The 18,980-nt window shown below is 43.7% G+C and overlaps 1 protein-coding gene across 1 annotated transcript in view; it reads left to right on the top strand.

Moving 5' to 3' along the window:
• SYN3 (synapsin III) overlaps positions 1–18,692 on the top strand; it is a 258,300-nt gene extending 239,608 nt beyond the window's left edge. The window contains exons 9-14 of the mRNA XM_018560102.1: positions 6,789–6,863; positions 8,361–8,463; positions 12,347–12,481; positions 13,833–13,935; positions 16,677–16,977; positions 18,052–18,692. Coding sequence (XP_018415604.1) covers positions 6,789–6,863; positions 8,361–8,463; positions 12,347–12,481; positions 13,833–13,935; positions 16,677–16,977; positions 18,052–18,184 — 850 coding nt within the window. The 3' untranslated portion in view covers positions 18,185–18,692. The remainder of the gene's footprint in view (positions 1–6,788; positions 6,864–8,360; positions 8,464–12,346; positions 12,482–13,832; positions 13,936–16,676; positions 16,978–18,051) is intronic.
• The last annotated feature ends 288 nt before the right edge of the window (positions 18,693–18,980 follow it).

Raw genomic sequence — 18,980 nt, forward strand, 5'->3', positions numbered from 1 at the left:
ACATGTGGTCGGCGGATGAGACAATTATGGGAGATCCCCTGTATGTGAAGGGAGAACTCCCTGGTGAGTCAATTGAGGTTTCCTTGCAGTGGAGTCACCGGAGGACAAGATGACATCCCACCCTCCACCTGATCTCAGCTGAATCAGCCTTTCACGTCAGGATCCTCCTCAACCGCAGAAATTTAGCTGATATTTTCCTGGGTGGAATTATTTACATTGGTCTAAAACATCAAACACACGTCGACTTTTGCAAAATCACATTTTTAAGGTTGATTCTGGCTGACAATCTGAGCACGCACTGCAGGGACAATTTAACCAGCTGAAAGAATTGTACAATAATGGAGATGGTCTTGTGATCCTTCAAGTCCTGCTGTGCTAAATAGCATCAGAAGACGTACAGAGTGACGGCAATAGGAGCTCCCGTTCTGTGCATCCAGTGACTTGATTCCATCCTTCCCGGGGGCATTATCTGCATGGAGTGTATATAGTGCCCCTGCCTCTTTCCTGATTTCCTTCAGATTTCATCTCACAATACAAAAGCATAATGTTAGATTATAGTAGAAGTAAACCCTAATTGAATCGGCTGATCCTTAGGCTCTCTTCGGCCGCCTCTGCCCTTCGGTTCAGTCAAACCGAAGGGCTGCTGTATGGGCTATTCACAATAGCCTGTACAGCAGCCGAAGGCAGCCGAGCCGAAGCCGTATGCTTCGGCTCGACTAAGCCGTAGTGACACCTGAAGAGTAGAGAACAGTCGGCCGAAGCCGACCAATCTCCACCCAAATGACAGCTGGGCTGAGCCAGCCGTGATATCACGGCTCACTCCTCCCCTTTGTAATGACAGATCAGCGTCCCCAAATGACCTGGGGACGCTGATCTGTCATCAAACACTAACAACTGTGCGGAGCCGGCCGCGATGTCACGGCTGGCTCCGCCCAGTTGTTATTTATTGGCTGGGACCTGCTAGAAAACTTTAGCAGGTGCCGGCCAATAACAGTTGGGCGGACCTAACTGTCACCACTAGTTCCGCCCAATTGTCTTTCTTTTTTTAATTTTTTTTTCTTTTCTTAAAAATATTTACATTTTTTTTTAACTTTCCTATTTTTTTATCATTTTTAAAATAATTTGTAAACTTTTTTTTTTCCATTCTTTTCACTTCTTTTCTATTCGGCTTTGGTACCTCAGCGGCATTCGGCTATTCACTCACTGCCGTTCGGCCCCTATGAGAATATGCGAACGGCAGCGAGTGAGCTGCCGGAGCTTTGGCTCAGCCGATCCAGATGTTGGATCGGCTGAGTCGAAGACCCTCTGCACTTCGGCTCAGCTAAACATGCAGAGCATGTTCGACTGACCCAAGGCAGCTGATGTACGGCTGATTTCAGCCGATGTACGACTGGAATCAGCCGTACTGAGCCGGAGTGAATAGCCGAACAGTGTTTGGCTTACTTCACTTCGGCTGGGTTAGGCTTACTTTACTTTGGCTGGGTTATGCACTCTGCTGCCTTCAGCAGCTTTGTTAATAACCCCCTTAGTTTTTCAAAACCACTGTGTGTCATAAACAGTTCACATAAAATGTTTGTTTTCACCTCTTTTACATCCTTGGAAGCATTTTTATGCTGCTGGTCTCCTGCAGCATCTTTCTGTCTACATTCCCTCCAATGATGGCTACATGACATTTCTCAGGGCGGGCTTCCTGGTGGTGACAGCGGTGGACCATGTCTGTGTAATGTGTTTTAAAAGGCCACATGAAGTCTCCATCAAAGGCCTGTGTGACAGAGTGACAACACAGGAGCACAATTGGGAAATGGGGACTGAGTGTTGTCACCCTACAACAGAAAGTGCCTGAAAACCTTCATGGGATGACCTTCCGGCATTGTTTTAATTAAAGCTGCAGATGTAAAAATAATGAAAATGTTTCTTTAAATAACATTAACATGTGATAGCGCATCTGCGATTTTAGCAATTGGGTTTACAAACACATGAAATCTGTGAGCACAGAAGTTCAGCTATTGTGAACCCCGCCCTCTTCATAGCTGACATATTTGTAAAAGTTTAAGGTCTGGATCTCATTCCAATTATTGCATCACTATTTAGTGAGCCAGTGATCAAAGGCAAGCATGCAGACAGTGAGGTATCTGGACACTTGACATACCCCAATATTGCTGGGTCATACACCAACTCACTGGGTGGTGGAAGAGGGATGAGGATGGCTCTTCAACGACAAGTGAATGGCAGCTCCCATAGTTCTATACGGGCGGGTTCTGTCATTGCCTTCCTGTAGAGCTGGCCATACATGGCCCATTTAAAGCTGGCAACACCACCGATTCGAGGACCTTTTGCAACACTGAGTGTACAAGTAAGAAGGTGCTGAAGTAAGACATATTGCTGCATGGCAAGATTTCCCAGCATGCTGTGCAGCCTTTACCCTCCTCTCTTTAAATGGAACCCCTTACTTCCCATTGTTTGGGTAGAAGACCATTATGTAGAGGTTTGAGAAAACAACTTCGGGATCAGGACAAGCAGATACCCCTCCTTAGAGTGTCCTTAGAATTTAAGATCTGTAGGGAGCGGTGACTACAGTAGGGATATTAACTTGGAAACGCCTTTAAGGAAACTGATGTGAATGTCAGATTAAAGAGATTTGAAACCACCAGAATTACTGTGACACTCATTTTACTCCTTTTAGACCTCATTCACACGAGAAAAGGCCGGCACGTACAGCTCCGTGAGGCGTGCACGGCCATATCGGGCAGCTCCCAGGAAGGACAGGTGCTGCGTGTGATCAGTATGCAGCCTCTGTCTTCTCTATGGGAGTACGTGGCCGTACGCCGCCCTACGCTCACCACAAGTGCGGGTCCGTACGGGTGCGGGTGTCCCGGCTCGGAAGCAGACGGGATCCATCCTGTCAGCAGCCGCGTATGGACACCCGCACGGACGTGCATGGTGGGTGAGCCTAGTGCGGCGTATGGCCACGTACTCCCATAGAGAAAGACAGGAGCTGCATACTAATCACACGCAGCACCTGTCCTTCCTGGGAGCTGCCCGATACGGCCGAGCTGTACGTGCCGGGCTTTTCTCGTGTGAATGAGGGCTAATTGTGAATACAGCATCACATACTGTAGATCAGAATAGCTAACACCTCATAGAGTCCCTTCCCTAAAGGGTGTCTCTGGTCAAAAACTAAAAATAAATCTCTATTTCTATATTGAATTTATCTCCCGCTCCTAATAACTATATCCATGTAGAAGTTTGTAAACTTACTTATTGAAGATGCCCTTAAGATGAACTTCCTCAATGTCCTGACACCATTTCACTCAGCAATATGCACTTCCTTGTGTCGCAACAAACAGAGCCTCCCCTGTGAACTACAGCTCCATGTCTGAGCAATCTAACATCATCATTGCTTGCTAAAAGTGATGCATAATGGGACATGTGGTCACATCAAGCAGCAGGGAAAGAGATGCAAAGCACACTATGAAAGTGATGGGCAGACGGAAGGCAGCACTCACTGCATAAAAGTGATTTTTTTTTTCCTGTAAACTTTGATTGCGTTATCAAAACCAACTCTAGCATGTATTCTTATTACAATACTGATGCTGTGACATAACAATATATATGCTGGGACTTTAGAATTCCGTTAAGGTGACATAGCGACTATGACCCTAATGACTTCTGGAGCACATTAATAATTAATATGGCATCATCATTCCATGTTATCGCAAAAAAGTGCATTGGAACTAAATAAAATAATTAGATTCAACTGCACAGAAACAAAAAAAAACCCCATAAAAATAAAACATAAACAACATGCTATAAGTAAAATAGAAAAAACAGATTGTAAGCTAATAACTATTATTATTATTAATATGGCATCATCACACCCTATAATAGCCTCATTGAAACCAATATAGGAAAAAGTATTCAGTTGCGTAGAAAAAAAAAACAAAAGCAAGAAAAAAATCAACTGCTTAGAAACAAAATGAAAAAAAAGTATTCAACGGTGTAGAAACAAAAATTGAATTAAAAAAATTCAACTGCACAGAAATAAAAATAAAACAAAAACAAGATTCTATAGGTAAAATTAAAAAAACAGGTTTAATTTTAATAATAATTAAAATAATGTGGCATCATCACACTCTGTGATATTTGCATTGAGACAAATATAGGAAAAAAAAAGTATTGAACTGCGTAGAAACAAACATGAAATTAAAATAAATTCAACTGCATAGAAACAAAAATAAAACACAAAAATAACATTATATAAATAAAATTAAAAACACATCAATGCAGTATGTTTCTATTTCTGTATTTTACTTTTTGTTTGCTTCTTTTTGTGTATTTTTGCTGTGTGGACACTTTGCTGGGTGTCTGGTCACACACATCTCCATGCACAGCAATAAATCACGCTAGTGTGTGAGTCCAGTGGGTGTGTGGAGTGTTATTCTACGGTCATTAGCTGGGCCCTGGTGTGGCTTGTGTGATTAACCCTGGCCAGGCTCGGGAAGTACATGGCACACACCCCAGGGTTCTCAGCGTGTTCTCTTGGCACCAGAAACACATTGAACAATATAGCGCTGTGTGTGACACATGGCGTAGTTAGGGACGTGCTCCGAGGCCTGGGCCAAACGCCTTCAGCGTAATGTAGGACGACGTTTATGGAGAGAGAATATAAATGTCAGCTGCAAAAAGGAACTTACCCCGTGGCTCACACAGACCTAGGCTGCTAGTGTTATGGCGGCCATACATGTATTGCTTTGTGATTGATTTTGCCACGACCAATCCCAAACAAGCGATTCACCATTGATTAAAATATTGAACACACAAGGTATTGTTCTGCACTTTTGGGATAGATTGAAAATATTGATCAAAAATGTAAACGTAACATTTTTTAACAAGGATAATTGAATCAATCTGAATTCTGTCGGTTCTTTTGCACATGAACAGACATTTGCGCGACTGCATAGAAGAAATCATCAGCCAATGAATGCAGCAGAGTTACAATTGATGGATTGCTCATTATATTGATCGAATTAAGGATATTCGGTTTGCAATTTTTATTCTACCTGATCAGTTTAGTCACATTGAATGATCGATTGTATGATCATATCATTACGTGTGTGGCTACAATGACACAGAGCCATGGTGAAGTAATTGCAACGACCCAACAAACCGAGAGGGCAGATCCTGTACTGTAAAGGTGCAATCCTTTAGCAATTGCCTCTTCAGGGGGCTTTTTGCCCCTTAAAGGTAATGGGGGGAATTTATCAAGACTGGAGCAGACAAAATCTGGAGCAGCTGTGCATGGCAACCAAACAGCTTCTCTCTTCAGTTTGTTCAGGAAGGCTAGGTTCACACCAGATGCAGTACGTTCCGGCCCAATTATGGCCAGAACGCACTACATCGCATTGCGGCCGGCTCATAGGAGGGAGCGTGGTGGGCCATTGAAGTGAATGGCACCGTAGCCGCAATGCGATCATCCGCACGGGATCGCACGGCACATTGTGCCTGCGGTCCGGTGCGATCAAAATGCTGCAAGCACTATTTCTCACCAGCATTAAGATCGTTGTGTGACTTCATGGATGGAGGAATCTCCTCTGCTGTGGATGGAAGAATCTACCCTGTCGGCTACTGCATTCTGACAGCCGGAACCCGCAGCTGTCAGAATTCTCAAACAGTGACTGCCGCTGATTTTCGACTCCTTCAACTTTGTGCCAACAGGGCCACCCACAGCGCATATTTCTACCAAATCAGCAGGACTCAAGCAGTGAATAGCCGGCTTTACTTAGATAACTACTGACCACACAGCTGGAAATAATATATAACCCCAGTTGGCTCTAAAGCTCCCCTTCTCTCTATTACTGACATATGTACAATAAAATATACTGGCCGCTCTTTGCCTTTCCTCAAGCTCCAAAGATCTGCAAATAAAGAAATAGTAATACTTGGAACTTGTTTAAGGCTTTATTTTATCATTAGTAATCAAGTGTTGAATAGCAAATGGAACTCTTGCATATTAACACTGGTTACTCATGCTTCAAAACCCTAGTGCCTAGCTTGCAGCCAAAGGGATGAATCTGGCCCTTTGGTATTATTGTGTGGCCCTCCCAACAGCCAATAGAAGAAGGGGAGCATTGATTTGTAAAGGGGTTGTATTGTCAGTGATCTTTATCAGTCTCATGTAGTCTTTGACCATCTCCTGTAGTATATCCCTGGTCTCTTATAGTCTTCTGTAGCATTACATATACAGAATATTAAATGCAGCCCCTTGGTGATGTCAGGGACCACAGCTGTGGTCCCCTTAACTGTAATGGAATATTGTATAACAATTGTATTACATCATGTCAAACGCAAGATTGATGATTTGCTGCAAAATAAAAATGTAAAAACAAATATCAGTGGATAAAAAGCCAGACTAGACGATACAGAAGCCATGTTGGGAACAGAAGGGTGTTTTACATTTTTTGTTGTGTGCAGCACTATAGTACATTTTGCTGGTGTGCAAAGAAGAGATAAACTCATAATGATCACGCACTATGTAACCAGTTCCAAATGAAGCTCACAGATTATTGACGGGACTTTGTGACTCGTGTCTGCAGCCTCCCCGTCCCTCTACCATCTTATACTTTATCATTGCTGGCAGGATATGAGCCCTTGACAGGTGTGGTTAGCGGTGATCATATGAAAGGTTTTGGCTGGAGTTTTACTTTAAATGCTTAGAAATGTGTATGAATAACAATGTAGCGCTTTACTGTAGGGCTGATGATCTAAAAAGTCCTTGCTTGGTGTTGTAGGAGGACATCGATTTCTGGGAACTGGAAGGCAAACACTGGATCGGCCATGTTGGAACAGATCGCAATGACTGACAGGTAAGCCCCTAGCTTCTTTAATACCCATCAGATGAAAGTGATGAATACTTATGACAACATGTAAAGAGTCACCCCCAAATCCATTAACTCCGTTTGGTAAAAGGAACCATTTGGTATAGAAAGCCTTCCCACTCATTCAATGGCCATCTAATATATAGATGACAATCACACCATTAAAGCTGAACTCTGGGCGCAGTCGTTGTAATAGCTGGAGTGATTAGGATCAGTTTACCTCTGCCACATTGTAGTTGGATGTATCTGTTTCTCTCTGCACCCCTAAAGCTCCTGTGAGGCAGAGAAAGGGGCAGAGTGACATCTTCAGGCAGAAGATCACCTCCAGTGACCACTGTGATAGGCTGTCATGGTAATCACATGAATGCGAGTCACGCTGGTCAGTGACCGATTGTTAGTATGGGATCTGCAGATGTTAGTGACAGTGCCTCCCCCTGACATGATCCAGACCCCCGTGAGAAAAGTGTAATCAATAAATACAATCAGTATCAGTAATCAATCAGTAATCAATCAGTAATCAATAAATACATATCAGTTGTAAATTCTGCAAATTATATAAAGGTTGCATTCTAGTATTTCTTTGTTTCTACCTATTTAAACCCTAAAATATATGGGTTCTATGTATCAAAGATTTGCATAGTTTATACATCCAGCAAAACTGCAGGTACATTGGTTCTGTGCGAGTAAACCAGCCGTTGTGAGAATGGGGAAAAAATGAATGTTCTTAGTGTAATTTCTCTTCCGGTCGAATGATCTTCAATATACAGAACAGAGTGAATGGGGAAATACTAGATGGAGCTGAGGATCATTGGAAAGAAGTACATGTTAGTATTGAGATACAATGTTGCATTTTTAGTGACTGCTGTAGAGCATAAGCATATAAATGTAACCACTGATACTACAAGGATGACAATGGTTACATTAATATGCTCATTGTCTCTAGTGTTCTCTTGAATTGTATGTCGTTACTAACATGTGTTTATTTCCTATGATACTCAGCTCTTTCTAGTGGACATAATGCTGTATTTTTCTGATTCACTCTGTTCACAGCAGGTCATTACTGCACTTTGCGATGTGCAGCAATGCCAGTACAAATCAACTGCTACCACAGAGCCCCAATGCAAGTAAGCAGTCCACTGGTGTGAATGGGTCCTTAATATGGTGTGCGCTTTTTGGCGCAGTAATACTCAGCCGAGAGTGCCGCAGTGATGCAGGGTCCAGAGAGTGGGTCCATGACAGTCTGGGCTTGGAAGTGAGGTGAATGATGCAGACCATCATTCAATCTAGGAGACTGAGGATATCTTGTGGCAGAAAAAAATTACCGCAGGTTATAGCTCTGGATTGAAGGTGATAGCTGCAGAAACAGACGCTTTTTATTCTTATTTTTTAAGGAAGCTCTTCTTTTTTTACAAATCCATAGATAAACAATGCAAAATTGCTCATTGTACATCACAATACAAGTAATTTCACCCTCCTATATTACAGATACCGCTTATGGGTAGATTCGTGCTCTGAACTTTTTGGTGGCGTGGACATTTGTGCTGTGAAAGCTGTCCATAGTAAGGAAGGCAAAGATTTTATCATTGAGGTGAGTTACTGAGTGAAAAAACATCCACGCTTTACAGTCAGGACATCAAAGGGAAAATGTTCCCCTCTCCACTTGTTAACACTCTGCAGCTCCCCTTCCACAGCCAACAGGTGGATCAAGAGAGCACCCTCATAAAATGCTAGACGAGTGTCTGTCTGGCCATGTGATGGAGGGGAAATGTGACCTTCTGGAGGCTTCTGGGAAATTGCAGCAGCCGTGACTTCACACATGAGTAACACTAGAGGAAAATCTCTTCACTTATGCAGCAGAACCAAAGAATACTGTAATAATACTCAACTGCATTGCGAATCTTCGATTTAAAAGAGAGACGCCTATTAATAAAAGGTCAAAATTGATATTTTGACTGTTGGAATATTGAGTCAGTCTATTTTTTTCAGCTGCTCTGTGTTAAGTTCACAGCTCATTTTTACTATAGTGTATCTTGCGAAGGAGTGAGAAAGCCGATGTCACACTTCGAGAAGTCGCCAGCGCCAGAATCACTAAAATGTGCAGGGAGAATACTTAGCTGCTTGTATGTGTTGCTCCCTCGTTGGTTGGATAAGCAAGGCATCACTCCCTTGCTTTACAGAACTCTGAAGGGGGTTGGCAATTGGTCGTTCATGATCTACCCATCAATCGAGGCCATGTGACAGGTACTGGGATCGGGATCAGGAACTGGCATGCCAGTTCCTGATCCCATCTACTGCCTCTCAGACCTCAGATCAAAGTTACAATAGGCATTGTAAAGCCAAGGGAACTCCTGGGCTCCTTCTCAGCTGAAGAGAGACCTGGGAGGACTACCCTCACTCAAGGGGGAATTCTCCTGTACTTACTACTGACCCCTGAACTCTCCATGAATTACTACTAACCCCTGAACTCTGCATTACATTTTACTTTCATCTGACCCCTGAACTCTCTGGTACTAACTATGAACCCCTGAACTCTCCTGTACTTTGTACTAACTCCTAAACTCTTTGTTATTTACCACTGACCAAGGAATACCAATTACTTACTAGTAACTCCAAAGCTCACCATCACTTACTACTAACCCCTGAACTCTCCAGTACAAACTACTAACCCCTGAACTCTTCATAAATTACTACTGACCCCTAAACTCTGCATTACTTACTACTAACCCCTGGATTTTGAGGTACTTACTACTAACTGCTGAACTCTTCATTACTTACTAGTGACCCTTTAACTCTTCATCACTTACAACTAACCCCTGAACTCTCCAGTACAAACTACTGACCCCTGAACTCTCCATGAATTACTACTAACCCCTGAACTCTGCATTACTTACAACTGACCCCTGAACTCTGGATTAGTTACAACTGACCCCTGAACTCTCCAGTACTTACTACTAACCCCTGAACGCTTCGGTTCTTACTACTAACCCCTAAACTCTCCATCACTTACTACTAACCCCTGAACTCTCCAGTACAAACTACTGACCCCTCAACTCTCCAGTACAAACTACTGACCCCTCAACTCTCCATGAATTACTACTGACCCCTAAACTCTGCATTACTTATAGCTGACCCCTGAACTCTCTAGTACTTACTACTAACCCCTGAACTCTTCTGTACTTAGTGCTAACCCCTGAACTCTCCATTACCTACTAGTGACCCCTAAACTCTCCATCACTTACTACTAACCCCTGAACTCTCCAGTACAAACTACGGACCCCTGAACTCTCCATGAATTACTACTGATCCTTGAACTCTGCATTATTTACAACTGACCCCTGAACTCTGCATTACTTACTACTAACCCTGAACTCTGCATTACTTACTACTGATCCCTGAACTCCCTGTTACTTACTATTGACCCCTGAACTCTGCATCACTTACTACTGACCCCTGAACTAAGGTGTGTGGGAAATGTATGCATCAAATAGTGTATCCTTTTCTTGTCGCTGTGGTTCCTAACACTTACCAATACATCACCACTATAGTGATGTTAGGTGTCAGCAGAAGGAACCACAGTACGTGCCAGAGGATGCGCTACCTGACATACCCATAAGTGGTGAATAACAGTGGCGCCCACTGCCCTTGAAACGAGCGAATGTTTCCCACCTTTCTCACAGGACAGGTTACACATTTAGCCTCTTCTCTCGCAGGGTGCCACTATTTTCTTCTGAATAATGACAGGGAACTTAGACTAATGAAACGCCCCAAAAGTCTACGATAGGCTCACTTCTTCAATCTGGAGTACTCGCAGTGTGCAGTAATCACTTTTCATTACCAGTCCGTTGTGCTTTAACAATGGTTTCTGGTTTGGTTGACATGAGTATCTGCAGTGATGGCTGGCAGTGAATAAAGCAGTACCCATGCAATGTATACAGGTATGTTTATTATAGTCAGCTTTCCAACAAATAAAGGGGCCCCCGGCCACAAAGACACCGGATTTATGTCAGGGCCACTCCAGCAAAAGCGATTCTGGTTCACTTCTTGCACTCCTGTCACAGCAGGGTACCAGAGACGGGTACAAATTTCAGTGATTCTGTGGCACTCCTCGGTAGGAATGCTAATCACTTCCCCAGATGCTGCCACAGGCTTCAGGTCACCATGTCATTGTATTCTGCAGTCCGTGTAATATCCGCCGCAGACAGCTTCTTAATGCCTTGTTAGCTATTGTTGCAGAATAACTGCGCGCTTAACGTACTGTGAAACCGTCATCGTTTAATAAGTCAACTGCTATCCGTTAGGAGGGTGACAGCTAAGCATTAAAGGGTTAGACCATCCAAAAGTGATATTACAGTTATAGTTACAGTCTATCGGGATGAGTCACCTGCTTTATTATTATATTTCATGTGGACTTTAACAAACAGTGATATGCCCCAACCATTGTATTCAGAGTAAGGATGGGTTAAAGCCCCTGCCAGATTATTTTTTGCACTCTCAGTTCCAGTGGGGACATTAGCCTTTACTTCCTGTCCCAGAGATGCTACAGGAAGTGGAAATCTCCCAAAGGGAGCTTCTTTCTTTGAAGTTCGTCCCCAAAACAAGTGCCCCCATTGAAACATTTTCCCCCACCTCTTGTTATAGGACAACTCTAAAATTTAGTATTTTCCCTCGCTTTCGGTTTCAGTGACAATGGACAGTACAAATAGAGGGTTTAGCTCCCCGACTTAGAAGGCAATAAAAACTTGACAGACGGTCTAACACTTCCATAATTCATCCAAAACTTTAAAAAAAAGGTTTACTTAGATATATGCTATAAGATCTGAGAACCAATGTGCAGAATTCTTACCAGCAGAGTTCCCGTTTATCACAGAATCCACTAAAGGTCACCCCCAGGCACATCACCAAATATGTGGATCGTCCTATCTGCCAAAGGAATTGTAATTCTGCCCATTCACGTTTGTGATACATACACATCTGCCAGGCAGTACAGCCAGGAGGGTGACACCACTTTCTTAAGGAATACAGTGGTGTCACCTCCAAGCTCACTGATTGGGAAATGAAGGAGCAGCAAAACACTCATAAGTCACCGCAGGAGTATTGCCACCCTATACCAGGAAGTACCTGATCATCAGTGCAGGATCGCCAGGGATTATTTTAATGAAACCTGCAGGTTATAAATATTTAAAGTGACTTCTGAAATGACATTAACATGTTAAAGCTTGGGTACCATGATAGCGATTCAGTTTATGTACACTTTAAGATCCCAAAACTCCGGCTCTAAGGTCATAATCCATTGTTTATATATTGGACCAATTTACAGACAACATTGCATCATTCCCATCAGTCTATGCATGTTGCTAAGAAAGGACATGGTGGACTCTTTAGTGACGGGGGGGAACGTTATATGGTTTGGCCTCAGTGGTGCAGAAGATGTTGGGTTATATAAGAGCGCAGTAACATTTGTCTCTCACCAGGTAATGGACAGCTCCATGCCTTTGATTGGAGAGCACGTGGAGGAAGACCGCCAGCTGGTGGCCGATCTTGTGATCGCAAAGATGACGCAACATGTCCAGATGAATTCACCAGCATCTTCCCAACCCAAACAGCAGGTATGGACACAGAAGGATCAGACACACCTAGCGGTACACTGTATTTATAGAAACATTTGCAGAGCAGTTTGCCCCGCAAAATTGCGTGTACATTCATTCTGTGCGAATGGGGGCAACAACAAAAGTTATTAGTATACCTTCTTTCCAGGGCAAATGTAATGTCTGGAAAATACCATGCTTTTGCCAAGGAGCATAGGAAGTTAATGCTTATTTTCTATGCTCGTAAGCTGTCTCTTCAGGAGAGGAGGTTAGCAAAGACCTTCCCAATGGCAACAACACAAAACTAACCATTCCCTGCTCTATCCAACCTTGGAGAAAAGTTTTTAAAAATGTTTAACTTTTGATATACTTGAACTGTATAAACCAACAAACAACATAACTGTGGGGGGGTTCACATTTCCTGATCTATAGAGCATCTTGTGACTCCTCTCAGCATCCCTGCCACCCAAATTCCCTTACAGTTCTCTTGAAGAATTTAGCCACAGATGTCTAAAAGTGGCTAAGAAAAGGGAACACAATAAGAAAGAAAGAAAAGTCAGTTTGCACATTCTGAGGCTGGGTGCCGGCCCTCTAACCCTCCTGCCCTAGCCACTGGCCCACAAGTGGCATTATGGTAAATATACACTGAGTGGCCAGATTATTATGACCACCCCATCAGTACTTCGTTGGGCCGCCTCGTGACTCCACGAGATGGTGAAAGGTGATGCGAGGAATCTGACACTGCACTGTTGCCCTTCTGTTGTCTTTTCGGCTGACAGTCCAGTCTTTAAACACTTTAACAACAGCTGCTCTTGAACATTTAACGAATTTTGCTGTTTTGCTGATACTCGCTCCATGGCTCCGAGCGCCAACAATCATCCCACGTTCATAGGCTGTTAAATCTCGTTGTTTACCCGAATCTTCAGAAACAAATCACTTCTACTGTCGTGGTAAACAACCTGCTTCCCTATTTATAATGGTCTGGCCCTCTAGCAACTTCAGCGCGAAATTATAGCTAATTATAGCTAATTTGCTTACAAACGTCAGGTGGTCATAATAATCTGGCCACTCAGTGTAGACAAGAAGGAAATTAAATATAGGCGAGAAAATGATGAATCCAAACCAAAAGGTATGAAAAAAGGTGATGTCGTCTTTAATTAGTTTCATGCCATCTATCTACTATCTGGGAAAGGGCAACGGGCTCCACCGCCTATACTAGGGCATGGTCACTGCAGAGCTGGAAGGCCTGTGTCCATCCATTCTGGCCAGGAAGCATGGCATGGCCAGGAAGTGCTCAGTCTGCCAGCGTTCAATTTTTTTGTTGTTTTATATCTGCGTCTAGACACATATAACCTTCTGTCTTCCCTTTCAGCCCCAACAAATGCAGCCACAGGCTATCAAACCACAAATGCAGCCACAACCCGGTCCACAGGGAGCTTCGGGGGTTCCGGCCCAACCACGGCCCCCACCACAAGGTACAGGCTGAAACACATGTAGAAATAAAGAACTATATCTGAGAAAGGCGTAGATAACATATGTATATATCACAATGTTTGTTCTTATTTTTTCGAAAAAGTCCTATCCACACACTGCCAGTTGGATGGGAGTGTGCACGAGGGGCTAACTGTCTGTCTATCAAACGTCATGATAAAAAGGGTCTGAAGGAAAAACTGATTTTGTGGTCTGTATTAAAGCTTTTCTTTTGATTTTGAATAACGTGGGGAAGGGTTAAGATCCTTGACAGATCTTTTTTTGGTTTTGTTTATTTTTGCTGTGTGTGGCCCATATTTTAAAGATTTTCCCCACTTACTGCCCTGACGACCAGAGCAGGAAGTGGGGGGAACCTTTATAACGCAGACACAAGAGCAATAATAATTATATTAGCAATGTGGGAGACGTTTGGAATCTCTTGTTAGCTTGTTGGTTTGTTTTGAGGTCACCACCGTCACACTGTCATGCCGATTGACGGCTTAGAATAAAAGAGGAGTGGAGGCTGCAATTGTGCGCATATTTTTTCTAGACATCAGTAGGTCCTTCCTGGTCATCAGTGATGAAGGAACATGACTCTGCTGACATCTGCTGGACGTGGCTGATAATGCACACCCATCAATAGACACTGTTTTTACCTCGGCCTCATTTATCACTTAGCTTAAAGTGACACTAAACTCAGGAGGTAAATCTTAAAAATGCATTCAAGTACCTTAAAAGAGAACTATGGGGTAAGTGTTTTCCCCCATAGTTCTCTTAAGGGTCACAAGAGGACATATACTAACCTCCTCCCGTGACCCAAAGCTCAGTATATCGTGAGTTACAGTTTGCGGTATACTGAGACCGTTGCAGCCGGGGCAGATCCCGACAATGCTGTTGAGATCCACCCAGCTGCATGCATGAAAGCTGGCTCTGCCTATCTAGAGGCAGAGCCAGCTGTGCCCGCCCCCTCCCCCGTCCGTTCCGCCAGTCAGCGCTGGAGGATCGGAGCAGGGAGGGGGGAAACCCTGCGGGGAGCGGTTACTGACAGTCACCGCTCTCTGCTGGTGGAAGATCGGAAAGTGAGCGAGCGACGCTATGTGTTTGCTCGCTTCCTGATCTATTGAGCCGACGTGTGACAGTTTCATTCTCACACGTCGGCTTGAACTATGAGGATCAGTGATTTTCACTCACCTCATAGTTCTCCTTTACCTATTAACAATAATGTATCTTATTTGTGTATCACTCGGTTGTAGATCCTCAAAACATCTCTGAATTGGATCTGGAGGGTGGCTACTTTTGCTCCCCATGGCCCCTGCGTGTGTTGTAAAGTAGTCACCGCTCCAAGCTTACTCTCGTGATGGAATATAATCTCGAAACAAGTTAGTAAACTAAATGCAAGATTGTAGTCCATCACAGGAGCGAGCTTGGAGCGGTGACTAGTTTACAACACACACAGGGACCATGGGGAACAAAAGTAGCCACCCTCCAGAAGGAAGGACAGTGTCGGCACCAATTCAGAGATGATTTGAGGATCTACAGCCAAGTGATACATTATTGTTAATAATTAACTACCTCCCGGCCAGCCGCTGTGTATACACGGCCGGCCGGGAGCTTCTTGGAAGTAACTGGGCGCGTATACACGTCCTGTTACATCAGCCCCGCTCGGGCGCGCCGCGTGGGAAATCCCCGCTATTTGAAAAGAGGCAGCGATGCCCGTTAATATACAAGCGATCCGCCGGCTATAGAGCCGGCAGATCGCTTGTATGAGGCCCCGAGACGTGCCCCCCCCTCCGCGGCTCTCCCCCTCCCGCTGTCAAGCTGGTCCCGGGCTCCGGTGTGAGCCCGGGACCAGCATAGTGCCTCTGTCACAGGGGATCAGAGGGAGCTCGGTACACGAGCTCCCTCCGGTCCCCTCTCCGCTGTCAGAATGCGGAAGTGTTGTATATTACATCACTTCCGCATTCTTGTGTCACTCTCCAGCTTCAGATGCTGGAGAGAAGCTGATGAAGCAGACCTCTGCTTCATCAGCTTCTTCCGGCGGGTCCTAGGTGACATTAGGGGTCTTGGAGACCCCCTGATGTCTCCATAAAGAGGACCTGTCACCTCTTTTGCTATCACATAGCAATAAGAGCAATAGTTCTAGGGCCATCAATCACTGATAACACTAAACTGATGAGCGGTAAAAGCTTTAAAAGCGTCGCCTATGGCCAATTTTGGGTATGCTAGTTTTTTGCGATTTTGCGAGTGCGCGCAATTTTTGCGAGTGCGCGCAAAAAAGTGGGTAATATTAGTTGTTTTATAGCATAATGTAAAAAAAAAACGTTTTTTTCTCAAAATTTTCAGTAATTTCTCCTGAATATAGTAAAAAACAAAACCCGCAGTGGTGATTAAATACCACCAAAAGAAAGCTCTATGTGTCCCCAAAAAATGGTATAAAATTCATTTCAGTACAGCGTTGCGTGACGGAATAAATGTCAGTCAAAGTACCGCAGCGCTGAACACTGAAAAATGGCCTGGCCAGGTAGGGGATCTAAACACCTGGTCTTGAAGTGGTTAAGGTACTTGAATGCATTGTCAAGGTCAACTTCTAAGTTAATGTTACTTTAAAGAGAACCAGTCATCAGCTCTATATACAGTAGATGCTCCACGTGTAGCCCAAATCGGTTCTGAATATAATTTTTTATTTATTTATTTGTTTGTTTTGCAATATATGTTAAACTTGTTGTTTCCTATTGATTTTGAAAAGGTGGAGCCCGTCCAGGACAAGGGCCCGCACCTCCCAGAACAGGGGCCCCACCTCAGCAGAGGCTTTCTCCACAAGGACAGCAGCCTCAAACATCCCAACCTAGTTCCCCACAGCCGCAGAGATCTCCAAATTCCCCTCAGCTGCCCAGACCCGCCAGTGGCACCCCTCCGGGCCAGACACCCAAATCTGCTTCCGCTTCTCCGCAGCAGCCCCGACCCCCAACTCAGGGGCAACCACAATCCCAACAGGTGCAGCTGGGAGCAGCTGTCAAGTCTCAGCCATCTCCTCACCCACACTTGAAGTAAGTATCAGCTAGCAGTGTGCCAATATACAAAGTTCACTGGAATCTTACAAAATGGATCTAAATTCAACCACTAGCATCTCATATGATCTTTAACATGTTAATGTCATGAACAAAATGCCATTTTACATTTTTTTTAAACCTGCAGTTTTCATTAAAATAATACCTGCCAACTTTTTCACGTTGGTCCTTGCTCAGGAACTTCCTGTTATAGGGTGACAGTTGGCTCTGCATTGTGCTTCTGCATTGTCACCCTGTCACATGCACCCTTAGTGGAGACTACAAGCCTCCATGGCAAAATACATTGCCCTTATCAGGAAACCAGCTTAATAATGTGCAGCCAATGATGATGCATGTAGACAGGAAGTGGTTGAAGGAGGCTGGAGGAGATAATCAGCATTGAGCTGAAAAAAGGATGAATAAAGGTAAAAACAGTATTTATGACAAAACAATGCCAATGGTTTGATAGAGTTCACATAGCAAATTAAAGATCATCCAGTTAGGGTTCTGCATCTACTTTAAAGCGGACCTTTACCCATATCTTTAAAATAACAACAAACACACCTTTAGAAATGTTTAGTAATGACAATCTACAAACACAAACTTCTAGATAATCGCCGGCTTTGTATTCTTTGCATTGCTCATTTCTCTTTTCTTCCCCAGTCTTCTGACAGTGCCCATGTTTACTAAGGACAGATTACTAGCTCTCCTATTACTTCCTGGATTTCTAGCACATGTGACTAGACATGTGACTAGGACATGTGACCATGCACATCATCTCAGGGGAGGAAAATGCCTTTCGCTGAGATCTCATTAGATTACAGATGAGATTTACCAGCAATGCTGTGCTGATGACAAGGCAATCCCAGTGTGCATTGCTTTGCCAAACTGAAGTAATTTTCCCTTTCAGAGCAGGAAGTGAATGTTCTGCAAGTGTAAGTATTTCACAATCACAGCATTTTACACCTTACATGTCTATGTTATTATTAATCATCATACATAGAAGGATGCATTGGTAGAATTTGATTTCTGAGTGTAAAGGTCCGCTTTAACACTTGTGCTTTTGTTTTTCAGCAAATCCCAGTCGCTGACCAACAATTTCAATATCTCCGATCCGTCTCAAAAAGGTTCTGGTAATGAGGATGAAGCAAAAGCTGAAACCATTCGAAACTTGAGGAAATCCTTTGCAAGCCTGTTCTCTGACTAAACTCCAGTTCTTATAGCCCTCAGAGTTGTGAAAACATACAATTGTCACCCATTATTACAGAGAAGACCAACAATCCCATCATAACACCTCCTACGATAGGAGTGCATTGAAACATCTGATCCCGTCCCTTCGGAACCTAATATCTTCCGTCCGAGAATTGTATCAACCGCTGTCCTAAGTCAATGACGGACTGGGCAGATCCAACTTAAGAAGCTTTCCATTGACATCTGAGGATGCTTTATAAATGTTCTTAACCAGCTGGATATAGAAAACATAACGTTCAACTGCTGGGATTCCTTTTCCAGATAGCCAGACTCCCAGATGTTCGCTTCTGTGATGTCCCCTTGTGTACATAGTTTAAAAAGCATGAACATGTGATCCAAGATTCCCTACCCACAGTACTCAACCTTCAGGAAGTCAAAATCTCGGTCAAGGTCAGGGTGATTTAAGAGTTCTTCAGAGACTAGACCTGAGTTTCACCATTGGAGTGCGGGAGCTACAAGCCGTTCAGCTTAAATGTATGTACAGCCAAAACTTTGTTGAAATTTGGAAAGAGTATGGAAGAGCTGGAACCTCTGTCAGACTTTTATTGCTGCGTCCCCACTGTGGGAAAATCACATCTCACAATATTTCCTGGTGGCCATCATCTTCAGGACAGAAAATCCAGAAATCCACAGATTTACAGTTTTCATTAGAACAGGAATACAGTGGCCACCTGTTCTGGTGACAACAGTCTAAGAGGAGAGGTCCCCTCTTTTTGTAGATATTTCCTCCCAATTCCTATTGTGTATCTTGA

Source organism: Nanorana parkeri, unplaced genomic scaffold (assembly GCF_000935625.1).
Source record: "Nanorana parkeri isolate BGI_ZX_2015 unplaced genomic scaffold, ASM93562v1 scaffold432, whole genome shotgun sequence".
NCBI lineage: Eukaryota > Metazoa > Chordata > Amphibia > Anura > Dicroglossidae > Nanorana > Nanorana parkeri.